Source organism: Coloeus monedula (assembly GCF_965178545.1).
Source record: "Coloeus monedula genome assembly, chromosome: 6".
In the NCBI taxonomy this organism is placed as follows: domain Eukaryota; kingdom Metazoa; phylum Chordata; class Aves; order Passeriformes; family Corvidae; genus Coloeus; species Coloeus monedula.
In genome coordinates, this window is record NC_138786.1 from 11957642 (window position 1) to 11985082 (window position 27441).

The 27441-nt window shown below is 36.4% G+C and overlaps 1 protein-coding gene across 2 annotated transcripts in view; it reads left to right on the forward strand.

The window, feature by feature from the left end:
* SBF2 (SET binding factor 2) overlaps window positions 1-22191 on the forward strand; it is a 234373-nt gene extending 212182 nt beyond the window's left edge. The window contains exons 31-40 of one of the 2 annotated variants that reach the window (XM_082282867.1): window positions 2477-2578; window positions 3702-3887; window positions 9813-9939; window positions 10791-10918; window positions 11446-11679; window positions 15879-15983; window positions 17039-17232; window positions 17658-17745; window positions 19206-19337; window positions 19621-22191. In XM_082282867.1, the coding sequence (XP_082138993.1) occupies window positions 2477-2578; window positions 3702-3887; window positions 9813-9939; window positions 10791-10918; window positions 11446-11679; window positions 15879-15983; window positions 17039-17232; window positions 17658-17745; window positions 19206-19337; window positions 19621-19719 (1395 nt within the window). In that variant the 3' untranslated portion in view covers window positions 19720-22191. The remainder of the gene's footprint in view (window positions 1-2476; window positions 2579-3701; window positions 3888-9812; window positions 9940-10790; window positions 10919-11445; window positions 11680-15878; window positions 15984-17038; window positions 17233-17657; window positions 17746-19205; window positions 19338-19620) is intronic. The other variant, XM_082282868.1, reaches the window with a different exon arrangement.
* The last annotated feature ends 5250 nt before the right edge of the window (window positions 22192-27441 follow it).

The window sequence follows — 27441 nt, forward strand, 5'->3', positions numbered from 1 at the left end:
TCCCACCCTGAATTTTGATATGCACAAGTTAAAAAATAAGCAAACATCTGCTGTGGGATATGGGGAAGTGTTTGTGGGGAAGAGAGGATTCTATGTGTGTTGAGCTCTTCTCCCTGAGTCTATACCTTTATTTCCATATCTCATATTCCTTTACATAAATATTAACCAAACCAAGGCAAGACTGGAGCAAACTTGCAAGATTCAAATTAAGAAGGCTGTGGGAAAGCCAGCTCTTTGTAAATCTAAACCCACTTTAATTACAGTGAATGGTTTTTAACAGCTGCTTGTTATGTTTGGAATCTGCTGCTGAATATACTTTTCTCGAATGCCATTAATCACAGAAAGCAGAATAGAAACTTATGCTGATCTCTTAAGGAGGAAATACTTGGGAGAAACATGTCAGTTATTACACATCAGAAAATGCACTCCTGGTTGAAATGTCCTGCAAGGGGTGGCTTAACCTCTTCCCTGAGGTGTGAGCAGAGCTGGTCATGGCTGGGTCTGGCCACCGAGCTTTTCAGGAAGGGGAGGAGTGGGGGAGAGCATGAAAAAGATTTGATTTCCTCATCATGTGAACATTTTCAATCCCAGAGTGTTTGAGAAAGTTGGTACGTGTAGATAAATGAATTTAATTTCATTTCATCATTGAATTGATGAAATAAAACATAGCAGCCCAGGGATGAAGGGCAGATAACACTGGAGTTACTCTCTTTTGGCATATTGGAGGGGATCATTCTTTGCTTTGAGTTCATCACTCTGCTGAGGACTAGGACATAATGTGACACACCAGCTTTGTTACATTGAAACCACATTTCTGTGGTTTAAATCATGTCATATCTGACTTATGTGATAAAGCTAATTTATGACTGATAAAGTTAAATTATGACTGATTTGGCACATTTTCTACTATTCCCCTGAAAGAACATAGATCTGTCATCTCAGAAATGTTTTTATTGTATTATGCTTTCCTCTTCTGGGCAATAGAAGTTTAACATTACTGATTTTAACACTGTATGGACTAACTATCTATAAGAATGTGAATGCATAGAAGAAAATTGAAGTGCTGCCCTATATTCTGAACACAAATTATAAAAATAGTGGTTTGCATTTTTAACAATGAATCTGTAAAACCAGATTGCATATCAGTTTCCTCATTAAAGATGGAAAAAACAGCCTGCCTTCTATTCTACTGCCCAAGAAAGTGTAGAAGAACAAGCTTGGTTTTAAAAGTGGTTCTCTTTTCAATCTGTTCCTATAAAAATTGCAGGAAAATTAGTCTGTCTGGGTTGGGTTTTTTCTAAATAATGGCTCTGTGAGTGCTCAGAGGAGTCAAGGATTTTCTATCACAATTGCTGTAGCAATATTCGGCAGTTTTTGTAAGAGGAAAAAAAACAGACTGCCCTGAATATGGATGAATTTTCTAGGGTTTAGCTGTTGTTTGGTTGATCTTTTTTCCTCTTATTTTCTTCAATTTAATTTTCTTCTTACTTTCCTGTGCCTTTTGTACTTTCTGAACTTATTTTTTTCCTTGCCTAAATGATCTTACATGATTCTTGCCATCTTTTATTTATTTTCCTATACTGTTTTCTTCCTTCTTTCAGGCTTTCATCTTTCCTATTGCTTCTGTTGGTTGGATTATATTCAGTGCTGCAAAAGAACAGTTTCACTCTGCTGTAAAAAACTGAATTGCTTATGTATTACCTATTATGTTGTTTACCAAGAGTGCTGTCATAGTGTACAAAAATGGTAAAATCATCATACAGATTTTTCTATAGATTTTTAGTAATAATAATGTGAAGTCTCATAGTAAGATAAAATCGCTCAGATTTACCTGAATTTCTTTAACCTGCTTATTTTAGCATCATTGTGTAATGAGTATTAAAGTGCAAATAATTAAAGTGTCGTCTTTTCATACATTTTTGCTTGTCTGCCCAACTATCTAAACTATTTCTCAGTTTGTTTTTACATTCGTGGTTTGATTATTTGTGGTGTTGTTGTTATTTTTATTGTTCAATTCATTATTTCCAACTTCCATGGGATTGAATATTAGTAATATTATCTTGTAAATATCTTACATGGGTTCTCCCATCAAAGTACTTAGAGACTTTATGGAACATTAACATTTCACAGGAAATTATATTAGTGTTAAGCCCAGGATGGAATTTCTCTCCAGTAAATCTGTCGGCTGTGTTGTTCCCATTCTCCTTTTTGTGACAGCTATTTTGTTACAGTACTCATTGGCTTTAATACATTTAGTTCCTATCTTCAAAAATTCCCTTATTTTTGTTGTAGTTCAGGTGGAAATCCTTAGACTGTTACATTTTACTGTTGCCTAATCAGTTGCATCAATGTATTTTTCTGTACTATATGTAGATCCAGGAATACAGTTTTAAATATTAAATATTTAAAGATTCTCTTTATTTATATTTTCTAAAGATTTATCTAGAGTGTGTTACTCATTCATAATACTTTATAGCTTCACAGGATAATGCAACTGGGTGTGATCATCTCTGAACTCCTGGAAAACGGTTCTTCTGTTATGGTTTGTTTGGAAGATGGCTGGGATATTACTGCTCAAGTAAGCTGCTATAAAAACCTTGAAATAGTTAAATATTAAGAAAAAACACGGTCAATGTCTTTTTACACAAGTGACAGATAATTCGGTATGACGTGAATAAATTTGTGTTGTGGCAGAAACCAGAATGCATGGATCCTTGCAATCATGTGCAATTTACATCATGAAATAGTTCCTTAAAATGAATTCATCTGCGTTCCTGCCCCTGACCATGTGTAAGAATGAAAGCTAAACACTGCCACAACTGTTAATTTATCATTTTAAACATAGCACAGTTTAAACACGGGAGGGATTTGTTCTCTTCCATTCACTTTCCATAAGTGATCTTAGGAGACCACACAGGAAGAACACTAAATTTGTGCCAAAGTGCCTGTAATACCTGCTGCAAGGACAGATCACCTCAAACTATAAATTAGGTGAATCAAGATCTGCTGCCTGATTTAATAGATGCATTGTGTCCATGCTGCTGCTTCATAATTCAGAAGAGAAACACAGATATCCATAATTCCAGTAAATAAAACCTTCATGTGCAGCCAGCATCATAATACCAGGTAAACAAACACACAAAAGAATGTGACCATAATTATTGGAATCATTGCCAAACAATGAAGAGTAGAGAGGGGAGATACTTAGCTGGAAGTGCAAGAAGGCTGTGCTGCATTTTAAAGTCTCCTGAGATGGTGTTTATAAAAACAGACTGCAGTTGGCAGGTGCAAAAACTCTAAAGTAGCCCTCCAGACCAGTTCTTTCATGCTTTATTTGCTGCTACCTCAGCAAATAAAGCATGAAAGAATCTTTTAAATGTTTATTGTAAAAGGGGTTTTATTTCAAACAATTTGAATGTAGTAAGCATTGTAGTCACCTCCCAAGTCTGTAGCTGCTTAGGTTTTACTTCTACAGATACCATGAAGTCTCAATGTAACTGAAGCTTTTTCATGTGAAATATTATTTGGTTTGTTTTATAAAAGTACTTGATGTATGTGATAAAATACTTGTCATTGAGTTTATATGAAAGCTTTTGTTTTCTTGAACAATAAACAGGTCATTGAATGTTTATATTCATTTACTAAAGGTTTTTCCTAACTTCTGGGACTCATAACACAGAATATCCTGTCTTGTGATCTAGGTGGTATCTCTGGTGCAGTTACTCAGTGATCCCTTCTACAGGACACTTGAAGGCTTCCGAATGCTGGTGGAGAAAGAATGGCTCTCTTTTGGTCATAAATTCAGTCAACGCAGTAATCTGACCCTCAATTGTCAGGGTAGTGGATTTGCTCCTGTTTTCTTACAGTTCTTAGACTGTGTGCATCAGGTAAGCCAACCTCTAACTTTCATTTACAAGAAGGTTTCATAAAGAAATGTCATTTCAGATGTTATAGATACAGGTTTGAGAGAAGACTAGTAACATCATTCCCTAGGTTTTATTAAAATGAATGGATCTCACCTCAAGAAGTACTGGAATGGTTGTCTAGAGGAGACTGACCCATCCACACACAGCAGACTCAGAGGGATGCTTGGTAGTAAGGATCTATTAAGGTCATTTGTGTAGAGGTTTCAAATAGAGGTTTTTTAAGTTATGACTGGCTTTTAGAGTCCTTTATTCAGAAGGAGGAATGGTGTGATTTGTAGTACGTTGACTAGACAGTTCTTCATTCCTTGTGCCTGATGATGAGCCTTGAAGAGGCCTTGTACTGCACCAGTTCTGAGAGCAATGCCAGCTATAAACCAGGGGTTCTGAGATGTTCTGATTTTTATGTCTAGTACATGTGCAGAAGAAGATGGACACCAACAACTGCGTTGTGTAGGAAGAAGTTGGGTTAAGAAGATTATACTCATTTCAGGTTAATTCTGAAGTCTGTCCTTTTCTTCATGTCAAACCACTAAACGAAAATTCTTTGCAGAGTTTCTGTGTATGCAAATACAGGAGGGGTGCTTGCATAGTTCGCCTTGTACATGTGTCCTTCTTTTCCCACTTCTCTGATTTTTCTCACTGAAAAAGCTGAAAGTTTCCTTGACATTATTAACCTGTGTTGAAATGTATGGATGACTGTGTACCACAGAAAATAACTGTTAAAGCACCAACCTTTTTACTGGGAACACACTTTCATAGGGAATATTTGCGTGAAAGAGAAGTCTGTGAGTAGCCTTACTCTGCTACGTGAAGAAAACTCCACAAATTAAATAACTTGCAAAAGCAATGGAGAACATTCTTCAGATATATCTATGTCAGACTGATAATCAATGAGCTTATGAGTGAAGACTTACTGAAAAATATGTTATGGAAAAAATCCCCAACTTTCTTTGTGTCCCAACGTTAAACACCAACAGCCATCATTATTGCTGTCTCAGAAGTTAATAAATCATAACCTTGGAATTTGCATTGATTCCTACAGCATTCCCCTTATGAAAACCTTAGAAATTTTTGTCACATCTTCCGTTTCATCCATTTCCCAGTGGTTGTGGTCGTAAGGTTGGTTTTTATTTGAAACTGGGAGATTTCTCTAGAGAGAATCAGTACTGCATTTTTCATTCAAAGAGGTCAATCTGCCCAAGTGTCACACTTCTTCTTACAGAAGGCTTAGGGTTATTGCTCCTTTTCTGAAGTAGAATAAAACCATGTTCTTGGTTGCAGTGGCTACAACAGGACAGAATTGCCATGTGCTGTAATACTGATACCCATCTGCCTGGTGGTTCATTCAATTCCGTGAATTAAATCATTTGTCTTGGTCATGGTGCTGTATTTTCTCTGCTCTCAGTGCCTAAGCTTAAACTGGCAGATTGGATAACAGCATCCATTAGCAGAATGGAGTAAACCTATATCTGATTTTAAGCAGTAGTGTAAATTTGGAGTGAATCTTTCCAGCATCTCCCCTTACCATTTTTTGATGCTGGTCTGCTGCATATGTACTAGGTTTTTCTGGGAAGAATTTAAACCCAAAATTTCTGCTTCAGGTGTGTACTAAACACTAGCTCTTAGAAGATCTGAGCCAGTGATTTGTCACTTAGCTTAAAACCACTGGGGACATCAGTGTATAGTGGAGTCATCCACTCAACCAGACTAGGTTAGTCTGGGTAAAACCACAAATGTGTAGTATGGCTGCAGGAACCTCAGCTCCAGCTGCTGAGTTCGGTCTGTTTGTCTACTCTGGGTTGCTTCTAATTACTTGCTAATGTAGACGTAGCCTACATCCTGTTTCTGACCCTGGAAACACTTTGCTTCAGTTTTACTGTAATAAATCTTAAAAAGTTGTCATTAAGAAAGGCAAGGAAATTATCCATGCAGTATTTCTTTCTCAAGTGATTCAGAGATGACACAAATTTTGGAAGACAAATGGGTTATCCAGAAGAAAGTTAAAAATTAAATTCGAGGATTTGGGTTTATTGTCATGAAGTAGAATGGACTGTGTTTTCTTCATGGCAGAATTCTTGGTTTTACTTTGAATAAAGGTTAACACAGTCTGCAGTTCTAAGGACATGGAATAGTGGGTTATGATCATCCTGCCTTTGAAAGTTAGGATGAAATGCAAAGTGGGATAAATCCCTGCTGTTAACAACTGTCAGGTACGATTTTGCCTCAGGCTGCACTCATGTGAATGTGTCGAGGAAATATAAGAACATTTCCTTTGTAATTCACCTCAGGTAGCAGCTTTGGTGCATATCACTCAGCAGGCATCTGACTATCTTATGAAGTATACAGGTTATTAACAGATACATTTTACAGAGAGATCTGTATTTTCTGCTTTGTGAGTTGAAGCTGTGTGCATATCCCCTGGCTGCAGCTGTGTCAGCGGGACGAGTACCTCCTGCAGCCCATCAAGAGCTATGCACTGCTGCTCTGGTGGAGATGCCACCCTTCCAGTCTCTTAGCTCAGGGGTTCTTGATGGCCTGCCTGCTTTTCCCAGCCAAAATGTTGGGAAGATTTGGTAGAAAAGACCATTGCAAGCAGTTTAGCTTGTCAATCTGAAGAAGACACTAATTTCTTATGAGGAAAGATAAAGCTATGTAGGGGTTATAATCTTTTTGAACTGTTATCTTCATCCAAGACAGGGCATGGGAAGCATAATCAGTGTAATATAGATAATATAGACTTCTCTGTTTTTAGAAAAAAATCTGTAAGCCAAATGACTTACAGTCCCATGGAGAATGCAATTCTGACTAACTTTTCTAGCACTAGCGTTAGATGATTCTTCTAACTCATGATGATGGCACAGTATTGAGTTACCAAATTCTAACTGCGTGGTCGTAAATTCTAGGGAAATTGCTTTTGAAGTCAAATTATTGGTTGAAATTTTGTATGGATTTACCATAAAAAATAAGTTTTCTTAACATCTGTGCTTGAAATTTTTTGTGAAGTTTCATTGGTTTCTGTGCAAATTGTTACACAATTACAGAATCCAATTAGGTTGCAACTTGACCCTGAAGTGTTATATATTATGATCAGTTTTTAAAAATTACCCATTTACTGGAAGCAAACATTTGGTCCTTTCAAAGTATTTTTAACCTTTAGAAATACACTAGGTGCAGTAGGAAAATTACCACAGAGCCAGTACATGCATTAAATGTCATGGGTTAAACTAAAGATACAGAGAAAACAAATGAAGCAGTGATTCCTAAATTAGAACTGCATCATCTTATAAAAAGTCATTGTTTATGCCAATATCTCCAGGTGTCAGCTGAATTATTAATGCAAAATCAGTCTTTCACAATAGCAGCATCTGGCAGATACTTTCTCTGCTTCTAAGGAGACTAAGTTTATGCAAGTGATGTCAGTGAGGAAGCTTTTCTTATTTTTCTTCTGAATCTATTTGGTAATTTATTAAATATAATCAAAACAGGATGATTTTCTAGAGCTGACTTCTTTTAAGCTCAGTAAGGAGTTCTGTTACAGCGCCCTGTGTAAGAGGAGGTGAGTGCTGCTCCCCCGGGAGATGTGTTCAGTTATTCCAGTGTTTGCAGGAGTAACCTCCTAGTGATTACCAGCACAGGGCATTGGGAGTACTGTATTGCTCATTCATGCTAAGTAAAAATTGATATTTAATGCAACTAAAATACCAAAATGTATTGGAAAACTAAGGGAGGCTGATAGATCGATAAGATTATTAAATACATTCAGGAGATACTTCAGTGGGAACATGGTAATTTTAAAAAGGACTCTAAAATGCTGAGTTTCTCTAATCATAGTATTAGAAACACATATAGGTTTAATCAGGTCTTGAATGTTCATATATTATGGAGATTAAGACAACAGCAATTACTGCATTGTTTACCTCTATCAAAGAAATGTTTTATAGTTGTTTTCTCTTTAAAAGTAAATTATATTATAATAACTTCTAGTTATTACGATATTTGTGCATCCGGAAATCTCAAAAATGGAATCATCCACAACTTTAAGATCCGTGATAAGATTTTATCAGCAGCTTGTTCTTGTAACTCTTAAATGTATTAAAATAATTATTGGACCATAAGCAGAAGTTAAGACCCTGTATATAATTCATGTCAAATAGCAGAATGTTGCCTTTCCTTCTTACAGTATATTAAAGAAAACCTTCTCCTTGAAAAAAATTCTTTTTTATTAAGAGGGCTAAATATTTAATTCATCTATGAAATTGAAGTCCTGAATTTATCATAGAAAAAAAATGCTTAGCTTTATTTTACAAATCAGTGCAGGGATGTAGTATTTGTATCAGGGGAAAATGGGGATTAAATAGGAGCAGATATATTGAACTAACATATCTTAAGGTATTTTAGCATTTTAAATACCCAGCCCCAAGATAATGAGATATGATAACAACAAATTCTCTGTCTGAAATGCTGTGTGGGTGTTTATAGGTCCTTTCAAGGGATTTTCCTGTCATTGTTGTATATTCAGTAGAAAACACTTGCTGAACACTTCCCCCCCCCCCCCCCCCCCTTTATTTAGCTGCTCTGTGTGGAAATCTAAATATAAGGAGCTTCAAGTAGTCTTAATAGCAGTTCCCATCAGTACTGAAAAAACCCCCACTGAGTAACTGATAAGTTAAGAGAGAAACTGATAAGAGATTAGAGAGAAAATATGGAACAGGAAAATGAGTGGTGGGAATGCTAAATACAAGGCATGGGAAGATTGCAGAATCAAAGGTATATTACAGGTTTGATGTGAAGCTAGGCAAAGCACAGTGGGACATACTTCAAATGTGAAATTCAGTCAGCAATTTCTTTTTCAATTGCAAGCTGTACTTTTTTCCACTGCAGTTAGGAATTTTCAGTTAATTGCCATGTTTATTCTGAAAATAAAGATCATGAGTCAAACTTATTTGAAGAGTAAATTTTAAATTAACGCATGAAATTTCTCCAGGCACTCTCCCATCAAGATTTTTAAATCTTTCATTTTGTATGGATATCAAGTATAAATATCAGTAACTAATGCTAAATTCTTTTTGCCATGAATATTAAACTTCATGCTTAAAATCTTACACCAGCTGTGAAGAACCAGCCATTTCACAGTGCTGTATTCTGATAATCTTGTATAGTTTTCTTAAATAAATATCAGCTCCTGACTCATATTGGAGACATTCAATGAGTTAGAGCTATAGCCTAATGAGGGTAACAATTCAAGGAATGACATAATTTTTAACTGTTTTAGAAGAGTAATGGCAAGACATTTCCTCAGTGTGGGTTTTTTTTCATACTGCAGTATTTTGGGTCGTGTTTTGAAAAGGAAGAAATATCTGTGGACTAGCAAGTACTTGAGAAATTGGCTCTTTCAGGAGTGGCAGATGGAATGTCATTTGCAGCACTGTCTCTCTATGTGTCTGCCTCGTGGAGTTCTGAGCAATAGCAAGGAATCCACTGTGAAACCTTCCAGTTAAGGTTTGAATTCCAGCCACATCCAGGAGTAGCATCTTTACCTGTGAAGTTACATGGTGACTCAAGAGTTATCAAAGAAGATTTATATCCAGCTGGATTTCCTGAAAGAATCATGGGCTTTGTACAGAGTATAATACTGCTTACTATACAGTTCACTCTATCTGCTCTGAAATGTTTCTGCAGCATAGACACTACATTAATTTATTTAGCCAAAAAATATTCTAGGACAAAATGTTAGAAGGATTTGTGTGACACTTGCCATTTGTTTTCAGCATTCATGGGGGAATTGTTTTGCTGTCATTTCACTTTATTATTTCTTACATATCTATTTGTATTATACCTCAATATCCACTTTTTTCCTTCTTTTTTTTTTTTAATTTTATTTTTTAGATTCATAACCAATACCCGACAGAGTTTGAGTTCAATCAATATTATCTGAAGTTTCTGGCTTTTCATCACATATCAAATCGATTTAAAACATTTCTTCTGGATTCAGATTATGAAAGACTAGAACATGGTATGTGTGATCTTTGTGTATTGCATATTGCTTTTATAGTTGTTGATATTTTTCTCCTCAGTATTTGATCTACAAAAGGTTTGCCTGGGTTACAATGGTCCAATAACTGCGTGGTGACCATGTAATGAATTACATTTCAGGTCTAAAAAGCAAAAAGGAGGTCAAGAACATACAGTATTTTCCACATCAGTGATTCCTGAGCCATGCCCCTGATGGCATTAAGAGAAAGTGGAAGAAATTAGTGTCATGCCTCAGGGGTTTTTAGCCATTTATCCACATAGTTCCATTTTCCCTACTAAATACCTTCTTTTAACAGAAACAGTCTCTGGGAATCCATCAGAGAGTGCATAAAGTTTCAAGAAAGAAAAACCTTTCCATCTATTACCTCCCACTTCTTTCTCTTGCATTATCTTCAGTGTTTCTCTTTTTATATTTTCTTTTTCACTCCATCTGTCATGTGCAACCTTACTGGTTCCAAGGCCTTACCTGCCCTCAGAGCCCTCTTACTGAGTCTACATAACCACAGCCGAGGCTGTTCTTGGGACTTGTCCACTAAAACCTGCTCCAAAATTCTCTGCTTTGTGGGTCGGTTCTCATGGCATACAGTCAATTCTAATGCTTTTCTTAAAAGCTGGTGGTGTAGCTGTGGGGCAGATTAGACTTGAGCAACCATTTTATTTCCAAAGAAAGTTAATTTCTATTATATATCTTCTTTATTTATTTCCTGTTGCAGTGGCATTTGATAGTAGGCTTTGCTATACCTTCAATCTGTGAAGTTCCTTTAGGCTGTGCTTTAGCATTTGTTATGCATTGATATAAAGCTATCTTTTTGCTGCTCTTCTTTTCCCCAGGGACATTGTTTGAAGATAAAGGAGATAAACATGCCAAGAAAGGAATTTGTATTTGGGATTGTATTGAAAAGATGCACAAAAGGAGCCCTATTTTCTTCAATTACCTCTATGCCCCTACTGAAATAGAGGTATGATTTTTTTTTTTTTTTTTTAATACAGGTGTTTGGTTATTCTGAGTGATGCCTTGAGTACATTTTGATATCTTAATTGTTCTTAACTGATTTAAGTATTTGGTGGACAAGACTGACCCTACCTGATTGATTGAAGCAGTATCTCAAAGTCATGGAAATGTAATTTAAAGGGCCAAATTCTGGAATGTGTATTCTTGCATCCTGGTGAAGTAAATGAGGTTCCTTGTTTGATTTCATGAAATTATATGAATTGTTATTAAAATTTTCTTTAAAGGGGAACTGAGTTTAGAGTCATAGTGGGATACATTTCATAACAATCTGATTGAATCACATTATATATATCTCTGTCTTGTATGATAATGTATGTCCCCTAGGTCGGGCTGTGTCTTGAATAATTTTAGAAAATTCACGGTACACTCCCCATTGTAGAATTCAATTTAGAATAATCTGGAAAATACAGGTATTGTGTTGTAAGTCTGAAATTCAAAGGCTTCCTTCATGTTACAACACTTTGTTTCAAACAGGCACTGAAGCCAAATGTAAATATGTCCAGCCTCAAAAAGTGGGATTATTATGTAGAAGAGATTTTGGCTACAGGTCCTTCCTATGACTGGACCATGGTACCTGCAAAATGCAGTGTTTCAGAAGAAAACGACCAAACAGATGGTTCAGTCTCTCAGACTAAGAGGAAAATAGTGTGGCCATGTTATGATGATGTAAAAAAAATACAGCCTGATGCCATCACCAGCCTTTTAAACGTAAGTACTTGTGTTGCACAGAACAGTAAGTTCTCTAGTGCTCATGAAATTCATATTTCCTTTTTATTGAAGTTATTGCCTTACAGATATGCTGTTATTAAAAGGATCATGACAGATGTCAAAGCAGGTCTTTAGCAAGACTGACTGGTTGATCTGGAGATACGGTGGTGGTTCTGGGAGTCAATCAGACTTCCTGCAAAGCTGATGTTGTCCTGAATGAGCACTTCCCTGGGAGTACGCTGTAACTGTAGTTTATAACTACTCATGGATTTTTTTTTTTCACTGTCTGTTTTAAAAAATAAATAAAATTTTAGTTTGCCTTTTCTAGGAAATGCAGGAAGGGCTATTTTCATTTGGGCAAATGGTGAATCTCGCTTTCTTGACCTCCTTCTACTCATTTTAAAGTAGGTGTGTGGTAAAATAACAACCCAGATTTTTGGACAGATCAGAAGATAGAATCTGACACTTGTTGATTTTAACAATTGGGAGACAGATACGCAAACATAAACACAACATCTTGGCCCAAGTTGCTCCAGAAAGCTTTCTATGATGATTGCTCTTAGTTTATTCATGTTTACTAGAACCAAACGGATAAATTTAGATTCTTCAAAATATTTTGGTGCCTGAAATAGATGCTTGATTTTGGCTTTTTCTTGTTTGGGCTCACTTAGGCTGCTTAGGTTTTGTCCTTTCTTCATTAAAGGATGAAAAATGATCCCATTATCATATTTGTTGTAGTTATTTAGAGTGATTTAACATCCGTCTTGTCTTAAAAATGAAGATGTTTGTTGACTATAATTAATTAACAGTCTAACATTTGATTATCGTCATAACTGATAGCACAGGAAAACGACAAGGGCATTCTTCACTTCCATTGTTTCAAGCCACATATATGTCCAAAACCACATCACTATGTGCAGTGTTTTATTTTGAAAACACTTTGCAGACTTTACCTTACATTAAAGCTGGGGTTATGGAGCCCAATATTGCAATGCTTGGAAAATTGGGATATGCTGTGGGCCCCCAATTCCCCTGAATCAAAGATGATTTTAGCAAGTCTTAATGTAGGAAGCTTCTGAAAGGATGTGAGTCCTTGAAGGTTTTGATAGAGAGTTAGCTTTATTCTGGCACATTCCTCAAATTCCTTTTGGTCTGCTCCTTCCAATCATAATTGATCGAACACAGGAACAATGCCCAATTAAAAAAAAAATTTAAAGAATCTCCTGTAAGACCCCCCTTGACTCAAAACAAGACAGTCAGGACTTCTCAGAGCTTGTAACTTCCCAAAAGAAAAGAAAGAGCAGCCTGTCAGCAGGGGTCATTTCAGGGATTGTTCAGCAAAGTACAGAGAGCTTTGGTGTCAGGTACCCAGAGGCCAGAAGCACATCAGGAGTACAACAATGTTTCCCTGCATTTCTTCCTGGGGTAGATCCAGACTATCCATATCCACAACTGTGAGAAACTGCCATATAATAGGGAAATTAGCCATATTATAGGCTAAAGATATGTGGGTCAGGTTTTATAGAGTTTAAATGTTATTTGTGAATTAGATTATAGTAATAAAAGATAGCAATGGAGAGAACATTTGGAAGACTTTGGAGAGGTTGTATAAAGGTTACAAAAATATTCTTCTAAGTTTAAAAAGCAAAGTGAACGTTCTTTTAAAACAAGTTGTTAATTTAGGGCTATTGCTGATGTAGGAGAAAGACCTCTCTTTAATCATAAATCCACTGAGAATGTGTTGGTATCCAAAAAATGTTTCAGCTGAGACCATATTTAGCATCGGAAATTACTGGAGAAGATAGATTCTTGGTTAGTTTATAATGATAAGCCCAAATTTGTTTGTTCTAAAGATATTTTTCAATTGAAAACTAAATAGTGCACTTCAGGATGTAAAGCTGAAACAGAGAAGTTACTGAGTGCCTTAATTCAGAATTTTCATGGTGGTGCTCTTCTTTTAAGACTGGATCAGATTCTGGTACTTCTAAGAATTGTGAGAGATGAAGCTGTGTGCATTCACAGACACATTGTGGATGCAAAGGAGGTGATCAGTCTCCAGAGTTCTGGAGCTGCTGCAGATTTAACTCCTGTCTCTACCATTCAGATATTCCAAAGCAGGTTATTTAGCAGATCTTCTGATAATGCTAATTGCTTGTAACTGCTAATTGCAGGAAGTGGATATTCTCACAATTGAATTTGTTGTAACCTTTCTTTTTATACATATATATTTCTGTCCCTGTAAGCCTGGACAACAGGAGATGAACCAGAGATATAAATTTAAGGATTTTTTTTCTTTCAAGGAAATGCATTTACTCATAGTCCCTTCCACACATGGAAGCAAAAAAAAAAATCTGCTGCTTTCCATAAAATTTAAAACTGAAGGGGCAAGAGTAAGCCTTGGTGATTTATTGCCATGTATGTTTTTTACATGGGGTCTGTTAAAGGAGAATTTAGTCCTAACTTTTCAAGTTATATACAGGAGATTGTTGAAAGTTTTTCATGTAAGTTTTTCATTTTAAGTTCTGGAATCACTACTCACTATGGAGCCAAAAAAGAAGGAATGTGACCCAGTTGCTAAGTTACAAGTTTCAGTTACTTCCAGATTCTGCAGGGAAGGATTCATACTCAGAAGTCAAGACTAGGGCAGAAAGAGAATGATCAGATTAAAACCTGACTAACTGACAGCAATAAAGAGCTTATATCCTTCTGCAGCAATTTGGAAAAGATTTTACTTTAAAAAGTGTGTGGTAAATTGATTCAGTTTTATGTCTCCCTTCCAAAAGTGTTTTCCATTCAGCACTTGGAAAGAGAAACAAGTAATCTAGAGAAGCCTTTAGTCTGGCTTGTGTTCATCATTCCTTATTTTTTTATCTACCTGTGACAATACTCCAAACAAAGATATTCTGGTTTTATTTCTTAGCAGAAAGAGAGCATATATGACTTTCAGCTACCTTCAGTATTTACAACTTCTGGTTTGATTCTTGCTGTTAAGCCACATTTCTTACATTTAGTTTCACTCTGGAGTTTTCCTATTTAGTTTCAGCAAGGAGAAGTTTGTAGAAATATTTTGTTCCTGTTACATTTTAAAATGCTAGCTTTCTTATTTTCACCTAAGAGTTCAAAATTCAGTTCAGAAGTTAATTTCCTGATCAAAATGTTTTCTTACTTTAAAAGTATAATGATTTTCTGTCTTTCAATTAATAGCAATTTCTTGAAGAATTTTTCAATCAAAATGCCAATAGGAATTGGACAAAATTATGAAATCTACTTTAATGATTAGGTAGAGTAGAAGTAAGTAGAGACTTACTTTCTCTACTTGGAAAATAAATGTCTTGGTGTTTAGTTGGCTTCTATATAGCATGAGGGGTCTATGTCCTGTGGCAATTTTTTATTCTGTCATTAATTCTTAATTGAATTTGCAAAATAGAGGTTTTAATTTTATTTCATGAATAATCAGATTTTCATAATGAGTAGTTGCTGAAAGTAAAAATGCAGGAAGGAAGAATGGCAAGTGATATGGACCATACATCAAAGTCTTGACAAGTATATCAATGAGTGTTCACAAGTAAACATAAACTAATAAAACTGCCTCTTTTTACTTAACTTTTCACTGTCTTATTAACAGGAAATAACCCTAACTGGAGGTTATCAACATAGGTCATATTCCCAAGTTCCACAACAAGAACATGTTGTTACAGTTTGGCATCCAAATTGAATAAATCTTTCTGTTTCATTTCCTTCTTTTATTACAGCTTTGTATCACATTTTATAAACCAGGGTAAATGTTAATATTGGCAATGTACAGTGTTGGTGTCACAGCACAGAATTTGTTCTTTGTAAATATTTTTATAAAATACAGCCTGTCCTTATCAGTTGTGTTTCTGTTATGGCAGTTGGTGTTGAATTTTGTGTGTTCAGGAGAACTGGGGGAGAATTGGAAGCCTGATGGCTCCTCCAGCCTGGGACATGCTGGAAGAACAATGTGGCTGATGCAGTCCTTGGGTGCCTTTGACTCCTGATTCTGATGGATCTCAGTTTATAGCTCATGTGACAAAGGCTTTTGAGCTTTACTGGGCAACACAGCCTGAAGGTTCACTGTGTGAAAACATTGATGAGAGAATGGTTGTATAAAAATGGTTGCCAGGGATTGATCAGCTAGAAATGTTTATTCTTAAGGAAACCCTTATTACTTGTTTCAGGAAATCGAAAGGTTGGAAAGTAAATTAAATCAGAGCCCAGAGAGGTGGCAGCTTTTGTGGGAAAGGGTCAAAATGAATCTAAAGGATGACACCAGACAAGACAATGTAAGTAGAAAAGAACTTGTCCAATAGAATAATTCCATTCCTTCTGTATAGGCTACCTGGGGCACTGACAAAATCACTGTATTTCTTGGAGTAAAATACTGCTTTTGAAAAACTGAATATGTTGTTCTGACCCATGATATTGGCTTTTTATTTCTTCATGTTGAAAAATATATTTTTACTTGTGCTATTCATATAATTGCTTTTCCAGAGTAGATTAAGACATACAGATAAAATGAGCATTTTAGTAATGCACAATTGTATGATTTTAGATATGTAAAAGATTCTTGAAGTACAAAAAAAAGCTCAGTTCCTGAAAGCAGCCAAAAGGATATCACAGGTTTTCAGGGATAAATAAAGGTATTTCCATGGCTAAATGGAGTTATAGTTTCTAAGTAGAGATAGGAAATACTCATGCTTCTGTTTCCAATTCCTGACTGTGGTAACAAAAATAGCTGACAATATAGATACTTTCTAAGTCAGGGTCTGCCTCTCTGCTCTCTGTGTGCACCACTAATAATGCTAGATACTGCTTTTTGTGAGCTTGGCTTTTGAGCTACTGTATCTGTAGAGTGTTGTCATTTAGATTAGGACCAAATTCAGGATCCTTCTTGTTCCAGGTTATCAAGATTTTACTAAAATGACATGGATCTGTAAAGTAGCTCTTGGAAGCTGTAGTTTTTCCTTTCCCCACCTTCCTTCCCTTTGAAATCAGGAAAATTTATTGTATCCAAATGTCTGTTTAGTTTTAGATGCTTCTGAGAAAGCAAGGCAAACACTGTTCAACATTATGTCACTGGAATAGATTGAAGCTTTTCTGAAATACTGATTTCTTACACATTGTGAACCCTTCTGCTTAAGAAATGCAGGGAATTGCCATCCCTCTGGCTTCTTCTCTGAGGCAGCACTGACTTGTATTAGGAAGACTTTTTTTGGCCTCACAGTAGTTCCCAACTTACATGTTGTACCATGTACTTATTATCAGTATAGCACTGAGACAGTCTCACAATGCAAGACACATTGCATTACCTTTTTTCTTCTATTTCCCTCTTTTTCAGCTCCGGAGACATCCTTCTGGCTCCTCAGGGATGATGTCACCTAATCTACATTCCTATCAAAAGAGGTCTTTGTTGGAAATACCTGACAGTGGGCTGGGTGAGGAGCAGAGTTCAAGCATCTCTCCCTCTAATGGAGTAGACAGAAGAACGACGACGCTGTACAATCATTTCACATCAAAGAATGATGAAAATAGGTAAACTGAATAATCAGACAGTATTTATGAATATTTTATTAGATTGATGCAAGTCTGTGCCTTAGGAAGAAATGAAATTTTCCAGTGCACAGGATGTTTTGTGGGTACCTTATTTCTTCTTTTTGAATTTGATTACATTTAGTTGTCTCAGTGGGTGGGCCTCTGTCTCCTACCAGCATCCTTCACCCTTCACTTTCATTAGTGCAAGCAAGTTGTAGTTGTACATTTAATGCATCCAAAGTACTAAAAGGGTGTTTTATTGGTGTATCACAGTTACCAATAGCTAAACTATTGGTTTAAATCTTACTATTTTTCCTGCAGGAAAATAAGTGTTTAATATGTGTGTAGTCATTTTGGGGCTTTTAGTTGTCAGCAGTATCCATATTATGGAATCACATGCTATCTGTATTTTCTGTCCCTCTCAGATCTTTTGAAGGTACGCTGTACAAAAGAGGAGCCTTACTAAAAGGTTGGAAGCCTCGCTGGTTTGTGCTGGATGTGACAAAACACCAGGTAAAACCTTTTCAGATAATGGACTTCTTTTCTTATTACATTGCTCCTTTTTTATTTACTAGGTTTGTATAGATTGGTCTTACAAACAATATTAGTAATGATGTTTTTCAGATGTGATGTGTGCTGCATCATGCTAGACCTATCTATGTTTGTCTTGTGTATCTTATCTTGTAGCTGATACAGAATTCTGAGCGGATACAGGGGGTTTAGTAGTTTGCCTTTTATTTTTTAGAAAAAAAAAAAACATTTAAGAGTATTTTATAAAAATATATGAGAGTATTTTAAAATATGTAAGAGTATTTTAGGTTAGTCATAGTCATGTAGTAATTTAGTAGCAAAATTATTCATAAGTGTTCTACCTAATCATTGTACAGAAAGGAGCACCAAAAATAGACATATGCTGATCTAAACTTTTTATCCAATTTACAATGTATGCCAGAATTCTGCAGTAGAAATTTATGGTCTCATGTACTTCAAATAACGTTGGGTCATCAGGCAGTAAAATATTCTGAGCCAAATAATTCCACCCAGTGGGGGTTGTAACTTCTCAGACTCATGTATGCTTTTGTTTAAAAAATACTAATTTATTATAGTCAATACACTTAACAATATGTAATATAGATAAAGACAGGCATCTCTTGAAATGCTAATTGGGTGCTTCGAGATCAGTGTGGTAAATACCAATAAATGTGCTGTTTGTAATTATTTTTCCTAATATATCCTGTATATCTTATATATAGGAGAAGATATTCATTTTGCAGGAGAAAAAAATACTTTAAATTTTTTGTATAGCCAAATATCCTTCTGAGTATGATAGATGCACAAGTAATACAGATCAATCCTAGCTGGAATTCTGTTGTTTGACCTTTGCTGTAAAGTTTTGTTTTACTGCTTTGCGTTGGTTTGTGGGAAGTTGTTGGGGTTTTGTTGCAGGGGCTTTTTTTTTTTGGAACTTGTTTGCATGTTGAAACCCAGTTTAAAGAGTGATTAATATTCATACCAGAGTATCTTTGCAAGGAGGAAGAAAAAAGCACAGACTTCATTCAACCACTATGTGCAGTATAGGAAAATGTGAGCTTTCTATGTGGTATATAATTACCTAAAATTACACTTAAATTTTTGCTGATCACTTTAAATTCTTGAAATACAGAGAATAAATGTTCTGTCAACACCTTGGTGAAGTAAAGCTTTTGTGTTAGTTTTATGTAATGCCCAGTGAAGAAATGCTTCTCCTTTCCTGCCTCACATGTCCTCTGCCCAGAGCAGTCCATGACTATTTGCTTCTCTGCTCTGGAGCTCTGGTGACAAAATACTCTTCCCCCACCTCCTCAGCTCCTAGTAATATTTGTGCCTCCCAATCTTACCACTCCATGCCCCCAGGCTGTATCCAGGAAAAGGGAATTAAACTGAAAGGTCCATCTAAAAGCATGTCTGGATGTTTTTGTTCTCTTGTGGTCCAGCTGCGATACTATGACTCTGGTGAGGATACGAGCTGTAAGGGACACATAGACCTTGCAGAAGTGGAAACTGTGATTCCTGCTTCTCCAACAATTGGAGCCCCAAAACATGCCAGTGAAAAGGCATTTTTTGATGTAAGTATATCTGGTCTTTACTTGATCTTTATGTGAAACTTTTTTCCCTTGATGTGTTTAAGCTACTGTTTCCAGTCCTGCTGGAAGGTGTGAGCTAGGAAGGAGCTGTTGTGCCATCCCAAGACAAAAAAATTTTATGTAGCTGGCATCACTCTCAACAGCAGTAGTTCAAAAATTGTTCATTCAGACCCAGTTAGCACATTAAGTATTACAGTTCAAAGTTTGCAGGTTTTCTTTTCCATGTGCTGACATCTGTCTTTGTATCCTTGTTTTTCCTTTGCAGCTAAAGACAAATAAACGTGTGTATAATTTTTGTGCCCAAGATGCACAGAGTGCTCAACAATGGATGGACAGGATCCAGAGTTGCATTTCAGATGCCTAGAAAGGAGAAAAATGTTCCATGATAAAGTCCTGTTAAAGCACCTCTTCCTGGAAGAAACTGAGTTCTGGAATGTTACTGACACACAACCCACCTTCCTTACATTTCAGCCATAAAAGTTCATAAGTTCTTTTCTGTTTAATAATTATAACCACTGTAACTGCTATTTTTTTCTCTCCAGGGAGGACTTGGAAAAATAATAATCTATTTATCCTGAATTTCCTCTTTCTTCAGTACAATTCCTAGCTATAAAAGTGGGCTGTATTTGCACTATCATTTAATCCTGGTTTTCTCATTTCAGAGCTATTCTGTTAGGAAACCTGTCCAAAGGAAAGTGTAGAAATTTTCCCTTCAGCAAGAAGTGTATTGCCACTTTATTTAGATTTTTAAGCAGAATGTTCTTATTTCCAAGCTAGTCATGAATAAGAGGGAACATGTCTACAATTCCTAGAAACAAATAAATAAATGAAGCTTGTGAGTCCAGTGACATACACACCAGGTTGCCAATGTTTATAGACAGTTGATATTTTTAAAGACCAAAAAAGTGAAATTGGCTGATGCCAGACTTTTAAGTGTCTTCTCAGTGTGCAGGTCATTCTCTAATCTCGTGCTCTGCTGAGTGCTTCTGCAATGTTGTTAATGGAATTTCAAATTCTAGGGATTACCTGAAGACTTTTATTTTAGATTCTGTTTGCAATTCCAATGGGATAAATGAAAGAAAACTGGCTGAAACTATCCTGGAGCAATGGAAAACAACAAACTAGGAATTCAGTAGAAGAAGGATCTCTTGTGTGTGAGTTGTATGTGTTAATTTATATGCTGTTCTGCTCACTGTAAAATAAAGAATAACGAACATGATAATGCACTAAACAATGAAGCAAGCACTTGCACTGAAATCTTTACAATGCAGACATTTTGCAGGACAGAGGTAAGTTATTTATAGCAGAACAAAACAAAACTAGCTAGTTAACAGCATTTACAGGTATTAAATATGTACATAATCAAGTTTGAGGTGTCGTGATTTGATACTTTTTAAACATTTTTTTGCACATTAATTGGAAGACTGTTTATAGATTTTTACTTTTGATGAACTTGTGTTTGTTCTGCTTAAAATCCTGGCAAAACATTTTTAATAGCCCCAAATTAGTAGAAATTTTACAGTCTACGAATAGTGAGGACTTTGAGTAGAATATATAGGTAATTAAGCCATTGTTTTTACTTTGAAATGTTAATATGTTAAATAGCACACTAATATTACAAAGGGTCTGTAAATATGATTCACTATTTTCTCATTTTTCCAGATGTTCTGCTTGTAATTTAATGTCAGCCTAACCAAACTGACTATACTTACAAGATTTTTCAGTTATTAAACTTTGTGGGTTTTTTTATAACTAATGTATTTTGTCAGAAAGGAACACAGATTTCTCACCACACACAATAGGAAATGCAGCTGTTTTTAATGCATTTGCAATTTCAAAACAAAAATATGAAGGATTTTTCTAGCATTTTTCAATTGACAAATTTCCACCTGTGACAATGGTGTTTGCACATTTGTATTTTTCTTTGTATATGAAGTACTTTTATATGTACTTTGTAAAATACTGATCCTGTTCTTAGGTTATATGAAGATATACATACCACTGCTTATTTTGTAACTAGTTAATTTTAACTCTTGTATGTTATGTGACATATGTATGCTAACCATCTTGGAATAAATACACTCCTTAAGGAAAAGTAAAACCTTTCCTTTTACTGTAAAAGAGAAAAAAGCAAGACCCACCTGTTGAAATATTCCACGGGCACAAGAAAAATCTTTATTTACTCTGTATTAAGAATAGTGGGTGTATTAAAAACTATGTGGTCTTTTGTATACTTGTAAATATTCATACCTAAAAGTTGCACTTGGGCATCCCTAACTCAAACCCTTGTCAACAGTAACACTAAAGAAATCAGAATTTAAAGCAAAATTATCATTCTAACAAGTCTCAGTGTATAGCCTTTACCCAAAGGCTAAATATGTGTAATGTTCATACTAAAGTCTTTGAATAATGATGTTAAATATATTTTTTAAAAAAAAATTCTATATGGTATTGCAACGTAAGTCAACTGCATACTTTCACCCTGAGACGTGTCTCACTCATATCACCTTATGCAAAAATGATCTAGTTCCTTAAAAAGAAACTATCACAAAATGGCAAGGTCTTACTTGAGACTGTGCATCGAAATGGAATTCCTGGGTGTTGTGTGGGATAGCAGAGTCCAAACGGAAAGGGAACGTGTGACGGGGGTAGGGGACCTGTGGCAGTTCTGGGATGCTGTGGTGCTTACATGACGTGGTTTGCATATTGAGCTTGGCATGGATGCTAATGTTGCCTTAAATGTTGATGTCAGTTTTTAGTGTCTGTATTGATGGAAAATGGACTTGAGCAACTTAACTTAAAAATACCCAAATAAAAGCTGAAATGAGAGATGTGATATTTGTGGTGTGTGTGTGTAAGGGATATCCAAGGGAATGGTAGGAAACAGGCTCTTGGTGTGAAGATACAACGTTTGCAGTGTCCCTGAGGGTCTCTCCTCTGCAACATAAAGATTCCAACAGAGACTTGGAGAAAATGTGGAGAAGTCAGCATAGCTTAAGCTACAGGGTTTGCCAGTATGTTTGAGTTGTGCCAGCAGCAGCAGAAAATTAGGAGCCAAGAATTTGTTTGGGAGAAGTTCTGTGTACAAAAGGATTCAACTTCATATTCCATGAAGATTTTCCAGAAGAAGGAACGCATGCAGGAGTTGGGGATGAGGCAGACGTGCTCCCTCTGCTGTGTCCCATCGCTCTTCCCATACTGTGTATCACAACATTCCCACTGTAGAAAAGAGAATTGCAACAGGTCTTACATAAGGGGGGAGGATTGTTTGCCCTTCTCTGCCTTCAGTAACAAAACATCCACAGCGTAGGTGGAGGAATGAAGCGAGCTGAAGCTTTGAAGAGTTGATACTGGGGTATTATATCAGTGATTTTCTTATCTAACAAGTGTTTTCTATAAAAACCCTTACTTTTGATGGAGCCTTAGAATTACTACACTAAAAAATAAAATACTTAGCATGCCACACGTGTGGGTCACTGGTTATGTAATGGTACACAAACAGCTAACAGACCCAAGAACAAATGGTCAAAATTTTGTGTCACATCCCACACACATGATTTGTATCTGCTATTTTGTGAATTTCAGACATAACAAAAATGTGGTGATGTTATCCAAATGCTGTCATTTTGCCTTTTCATCCTGTAATATTCTTGGAGTATGTCGAAGTGGCTGCACCACATTTTTCATTTTTCATATTTGTGATCATCCAAATATTTTGTCTGTTCATGATTATCCTGTGGTTGCTTTGGAGAATCAGAAAACTGAAATTAATCTGCCCATTCCCCAGTTATGCTGAAGTTCATGCTGTGTATCACTGTCACACCTACTTTCTGGGGGTTTGTCTGTATTTGATCAGTTTCTTCCCCAATTTTGGCTGCTGTGCAAGCCAAGGGCAGTAGTAGCATCCACATTCTCATTTAGGAAATTCTCATCTTTGATTTTTTTTCCCACCCAATTTATCATTAATTGACTGTCAGTAAGGATGCTGCAAGTTCACTATTGTTTCTTCACTTACCAGTCAACATCCAGTGGGAAATTACATTTTATCCAGTTTCAGCTTGCATCATATATTTCAAGATTCTTCCTTTCTCTGCAAATTTTGCATAGGTGTCAGAATTTGCACATTTATGAATAGGAAATGTGGCTTAATTTTGTCATGTTTTCAGTTTTTCCTTGTCTACTGTTTGGTGAAGATGTGTTTAAGTGTCTTTTAGGAGATTCATAGAGAGCTGATACTTTTATCTGTAAAACAGGCAATAGTAGGAGATGTAAATAGTTGGGCTAAAAGGACCACAATGCCATCCTGGAAAGAGATACAAAGGGAGCCGTTGTTTCAGGTATTAAATAGTGCTCCTTCCTGCCCCTGTACTCACCCAGAAGAAACTGAGGCATTGTCTATTTAATTTAAGGTTAATTAATGTCCTGTTTATCAGTGTGTGTTGAGTGAATACCAATGAATACATTGTTGTTAAATGAATTTCTCTCGCTGTTCTACTCAGAATTCTTGTAATTCAAGCCTGTCACCAGACAGGACCTCCAAAACTTGGTAGTATCCATTTGTGTTAGAAGTCTCTATTAATTGTCCAAGATTTATAAAAGATGCAACATCCCTGTTCACGTCAACACCTCCAGTCAGTCCAAAATGATAACGTCATAAAATTGTGTATAAATATGAATGAAGCTCAGTATAGTAAGCAATAGTGCAGGTAAAATCACTCTCAGGTTTAAGTAATTGCATGCACAGGCTTTGCTTATATTGCAGAAGTTTTGTGCCATCACTATAGTTAAAACTTCCTTTTTCTTCTGCTCATGTGCTCACATAGTGCTCACACTATCCCTCATGTTAAATATTTTAATGCAGTAGTTGAAGCAAGTGCTTGCACTAACTTTTCAATCAAAACCACGTTGACTGTTTAGTAGAAAGCATTCAAATCTTCGTAGTGTTTCATGCAGGCAAATGATTTAGGATTGGAATTTGAAACAAAAATTCGCACTGAAATTGCCATTGATTTCTGATGAAGTTGGGCAGCCTGTTTCTCTGAGATGCCTGTAAGATTCTTTTTATATTCTCTTTAAATTTTCAAACAGCTCTCATTTTCAGTGCCTCCTGAATTAGTGTAATTCATATATTTACTTTGAAGTAAAATGAAATTAAGTTCAAAAATCTTTTCGCCTTTTCTTACTTAAAACAACTGTTTTTCTTCATCTTTAGAACTGTTTCTGACCAAAAACCAGCCAAAATTTAAGTCAAAATTAACTTGGTTTCTTCCACTTCAGGCCCCAGACCGAAAAGGAAAGCTTGCAGTAAGTCTGTATCTGGTATGAGTATGTACGAAAAGCTGGAAAATATCCCATCAAGTGATAATGAACCAGAGCCAGGAATAAATTGAGGAGCTGGTTTTGGTCTGTGGGATGGTGTCATTGACCACTCTGTGTGTGTGATGTATGTTAGCAGTGTCAGGACAGGCTGTAGGTCTTCTGACAGTCTCAGAAAGTATCATTCTGTTGCTACAGCAATCAGACATCTGGTTTTAACCAGAAATATCTATGCTTTGCATGCCCTTATTCATGCATAGGCCTTTGAGACACTGTTTCTTCAGTGACACAAATTTCTGGAGAGAAAATAATTTTTTAGATAAACTGTGTTATCAGTTATTGTTCCAGTTGTTAAAACCACACAGCTGACCCCACAGTGGCAGATGTACCAAGTTTCTCAGCCTAGGGACAAAACCCAAACAGGTAGCTATTTCCTGTGATGCTGAATGTGTTTTAGTTGGAAGACTACTGCACACAGGTTTCTGTCATGCAAGCAGATTTTCCATTTTTGCTATCTAAACTAAACGTTGCTGTCAATAAGGTCCTGTATACCCTAGCAGCTTCCTATGGGCTACCACTAAATTCTTTTAGCTGTTGTCCAAAAGGCCTCAATTTTAAAATCCTTCTCCCCTGGCCTAGGTCACTGCATGCCTGTTGCCTTATGGTGTTCAGCTATTGCCTGGAAACACGGTTCTGTGCAACTTCCCCACTCTAGCTTTTCTCAGACCTGCTCACCATTTCACAGTGAAACATTATGCATATTTAATTCTTTTAAATGAAATTCATATAATACTTGAGATAAGAACAACTTTCTTATTTCATGATAATATCTCAAGAAAGCTGATAACTTTATTTGAAAAATACACATGTGCAACCCAAACAGACGGAGATCCTTCAATTTATATTGGGATTGCAGCCCAGTGATTTCTGTTAATTTTCATTGTAAGTTTGAGTTACATGAGTATGCGATGAGGCCTCCAGTGACACTCAAAATTGCAAGTGACTGTGTTACTGCTCTCATTGGAGGGTATTAGAAGTTAGGATTTTAGGTCAAACTCTTCTCGCCAATCCAGGATGAAGAGAGATTATGAAAACTATGGATGTCAGGAAGTAGAGAAGGGCAGGGGAAAAGCAAGCCCTGGCTGGTTGCTGGTGCCTGACACAGCAGTGAGTTGATGCCAGTGTAAAGCAGAGATGGAAACAGCAGATGTGAGCAGCTCAGTGCATATTCAGCTGTTAGACAGGGGATCAGAGCATTAGACAGGAAAAAGGCAATGCCTGTGGCCAAGTGGAGTTTAGGAAAGCTCGCAGTGCAAATGGGAAGAGCTGCAGGTAAGCAGACCCTGGAAGTGGATCCCATACACCCACACCTCCAGCAGCAAAGGAAGACTTCCCATCTCCTTCGCTTTCTACTGGGCTGTTGCTTTATCTGTTCCCCAAAACCTCTCTCCACGCTTGTCTCACTCCTTGTTTTGTTTTTGACCTTTACTTGTCTGATCACATCTAAATTTAGCTGAGAAGTTTTTGAGAAGCAAAGATGATCTGTGTTAACTCGTTCCCTAGGGGTGCCTTGAATACTTGCAGGTGCTCTGATATGCTGCAAGCCAAAAGGGAAAAGCCCTTTGTTTTTCCAAGTGCTCTGAAACTAGTGGCTAGTTCAAGCTGTACATCTATATTTTGGAATTGTGGGGAGCAGGGAAACGGGGTTGGTGACTGAGTGTGGTCTGTTGGGTTGCCATAAGGGATAACACTGGATCTGAGCCTGGATTTCAAACACCCTCAGCATTTGACATGTGATTATCACTCTTTGGAATTAGATTTAACAGCACTGGGGAAAGAGGTTAATGTGAAGCCAGCATCAAGTATGCTGAACTCTGGTCTTTGGAAATACCATTGCTAATGTTGCTATCAGTGTATTTCCACAAGAACATCAGAGCTTTGTTTATCAAGTGCCGACTCGGCCAAATTATTATCAGCTGCTGGAGATGGGTACAAAGGATGCACTGTCAAGTCTCTACTTCAATTTCCAAATTTGGGCCATTCTTTCCATGATGTAACATACTTATCTGCTATATGGGTATTCTCAAACATGGAATAAATAATAATACAGAGTTTTTGCTTTAACCAAAATAATTTGATTATAAATGTTCTTGGCTTTCTTCAGTGTAGCTGAGCATGAGCTACTGTCAGCACAGAAGACAAAATGGACCAGTGGTCTGACCAAAAATTGCTGTTACACTGCTGTGTCCTATTACTAATTATTGCTGATGTTATTTTGAGATATTATGTAATTAATATTGTTATTTCCTGTAGGACAGAATTCCTAGCAGTTTGAAACACAAATAGCACACCTTAAACAAAATCTCCCTTGGTACATCCACTGAATGTTTCTTCCACCCAAAGCCACATAGCAAACATGCCTGTTCCATTTCATAGGGAAAAGCAAAATATATGATATGGCAGTAAAAGTGGGCTCAAATATCAGTGCTAATAAATACTTGAGGAAAGTAATGATACTTAGAACTGTTACCTTTGCTGTTCTTAAAGGAACTTGGTAGGTAACACAAACACTTAATTTTTGGACTGCTAATATGTGGTTAAAACAAACCTGAGCTTCTGCTGCATTAGGTGAAGATGTTCCTTTTAAAGACAGAAGCCCAGTGACACTGTGCACTTCAACAAGAAATAGTTATACGGCCCTTGAAAAAGAGGACCATTAATATACAGGATTTCTTGCAAAATCAGAAATTAGTGTTATCAAAATTTGGTT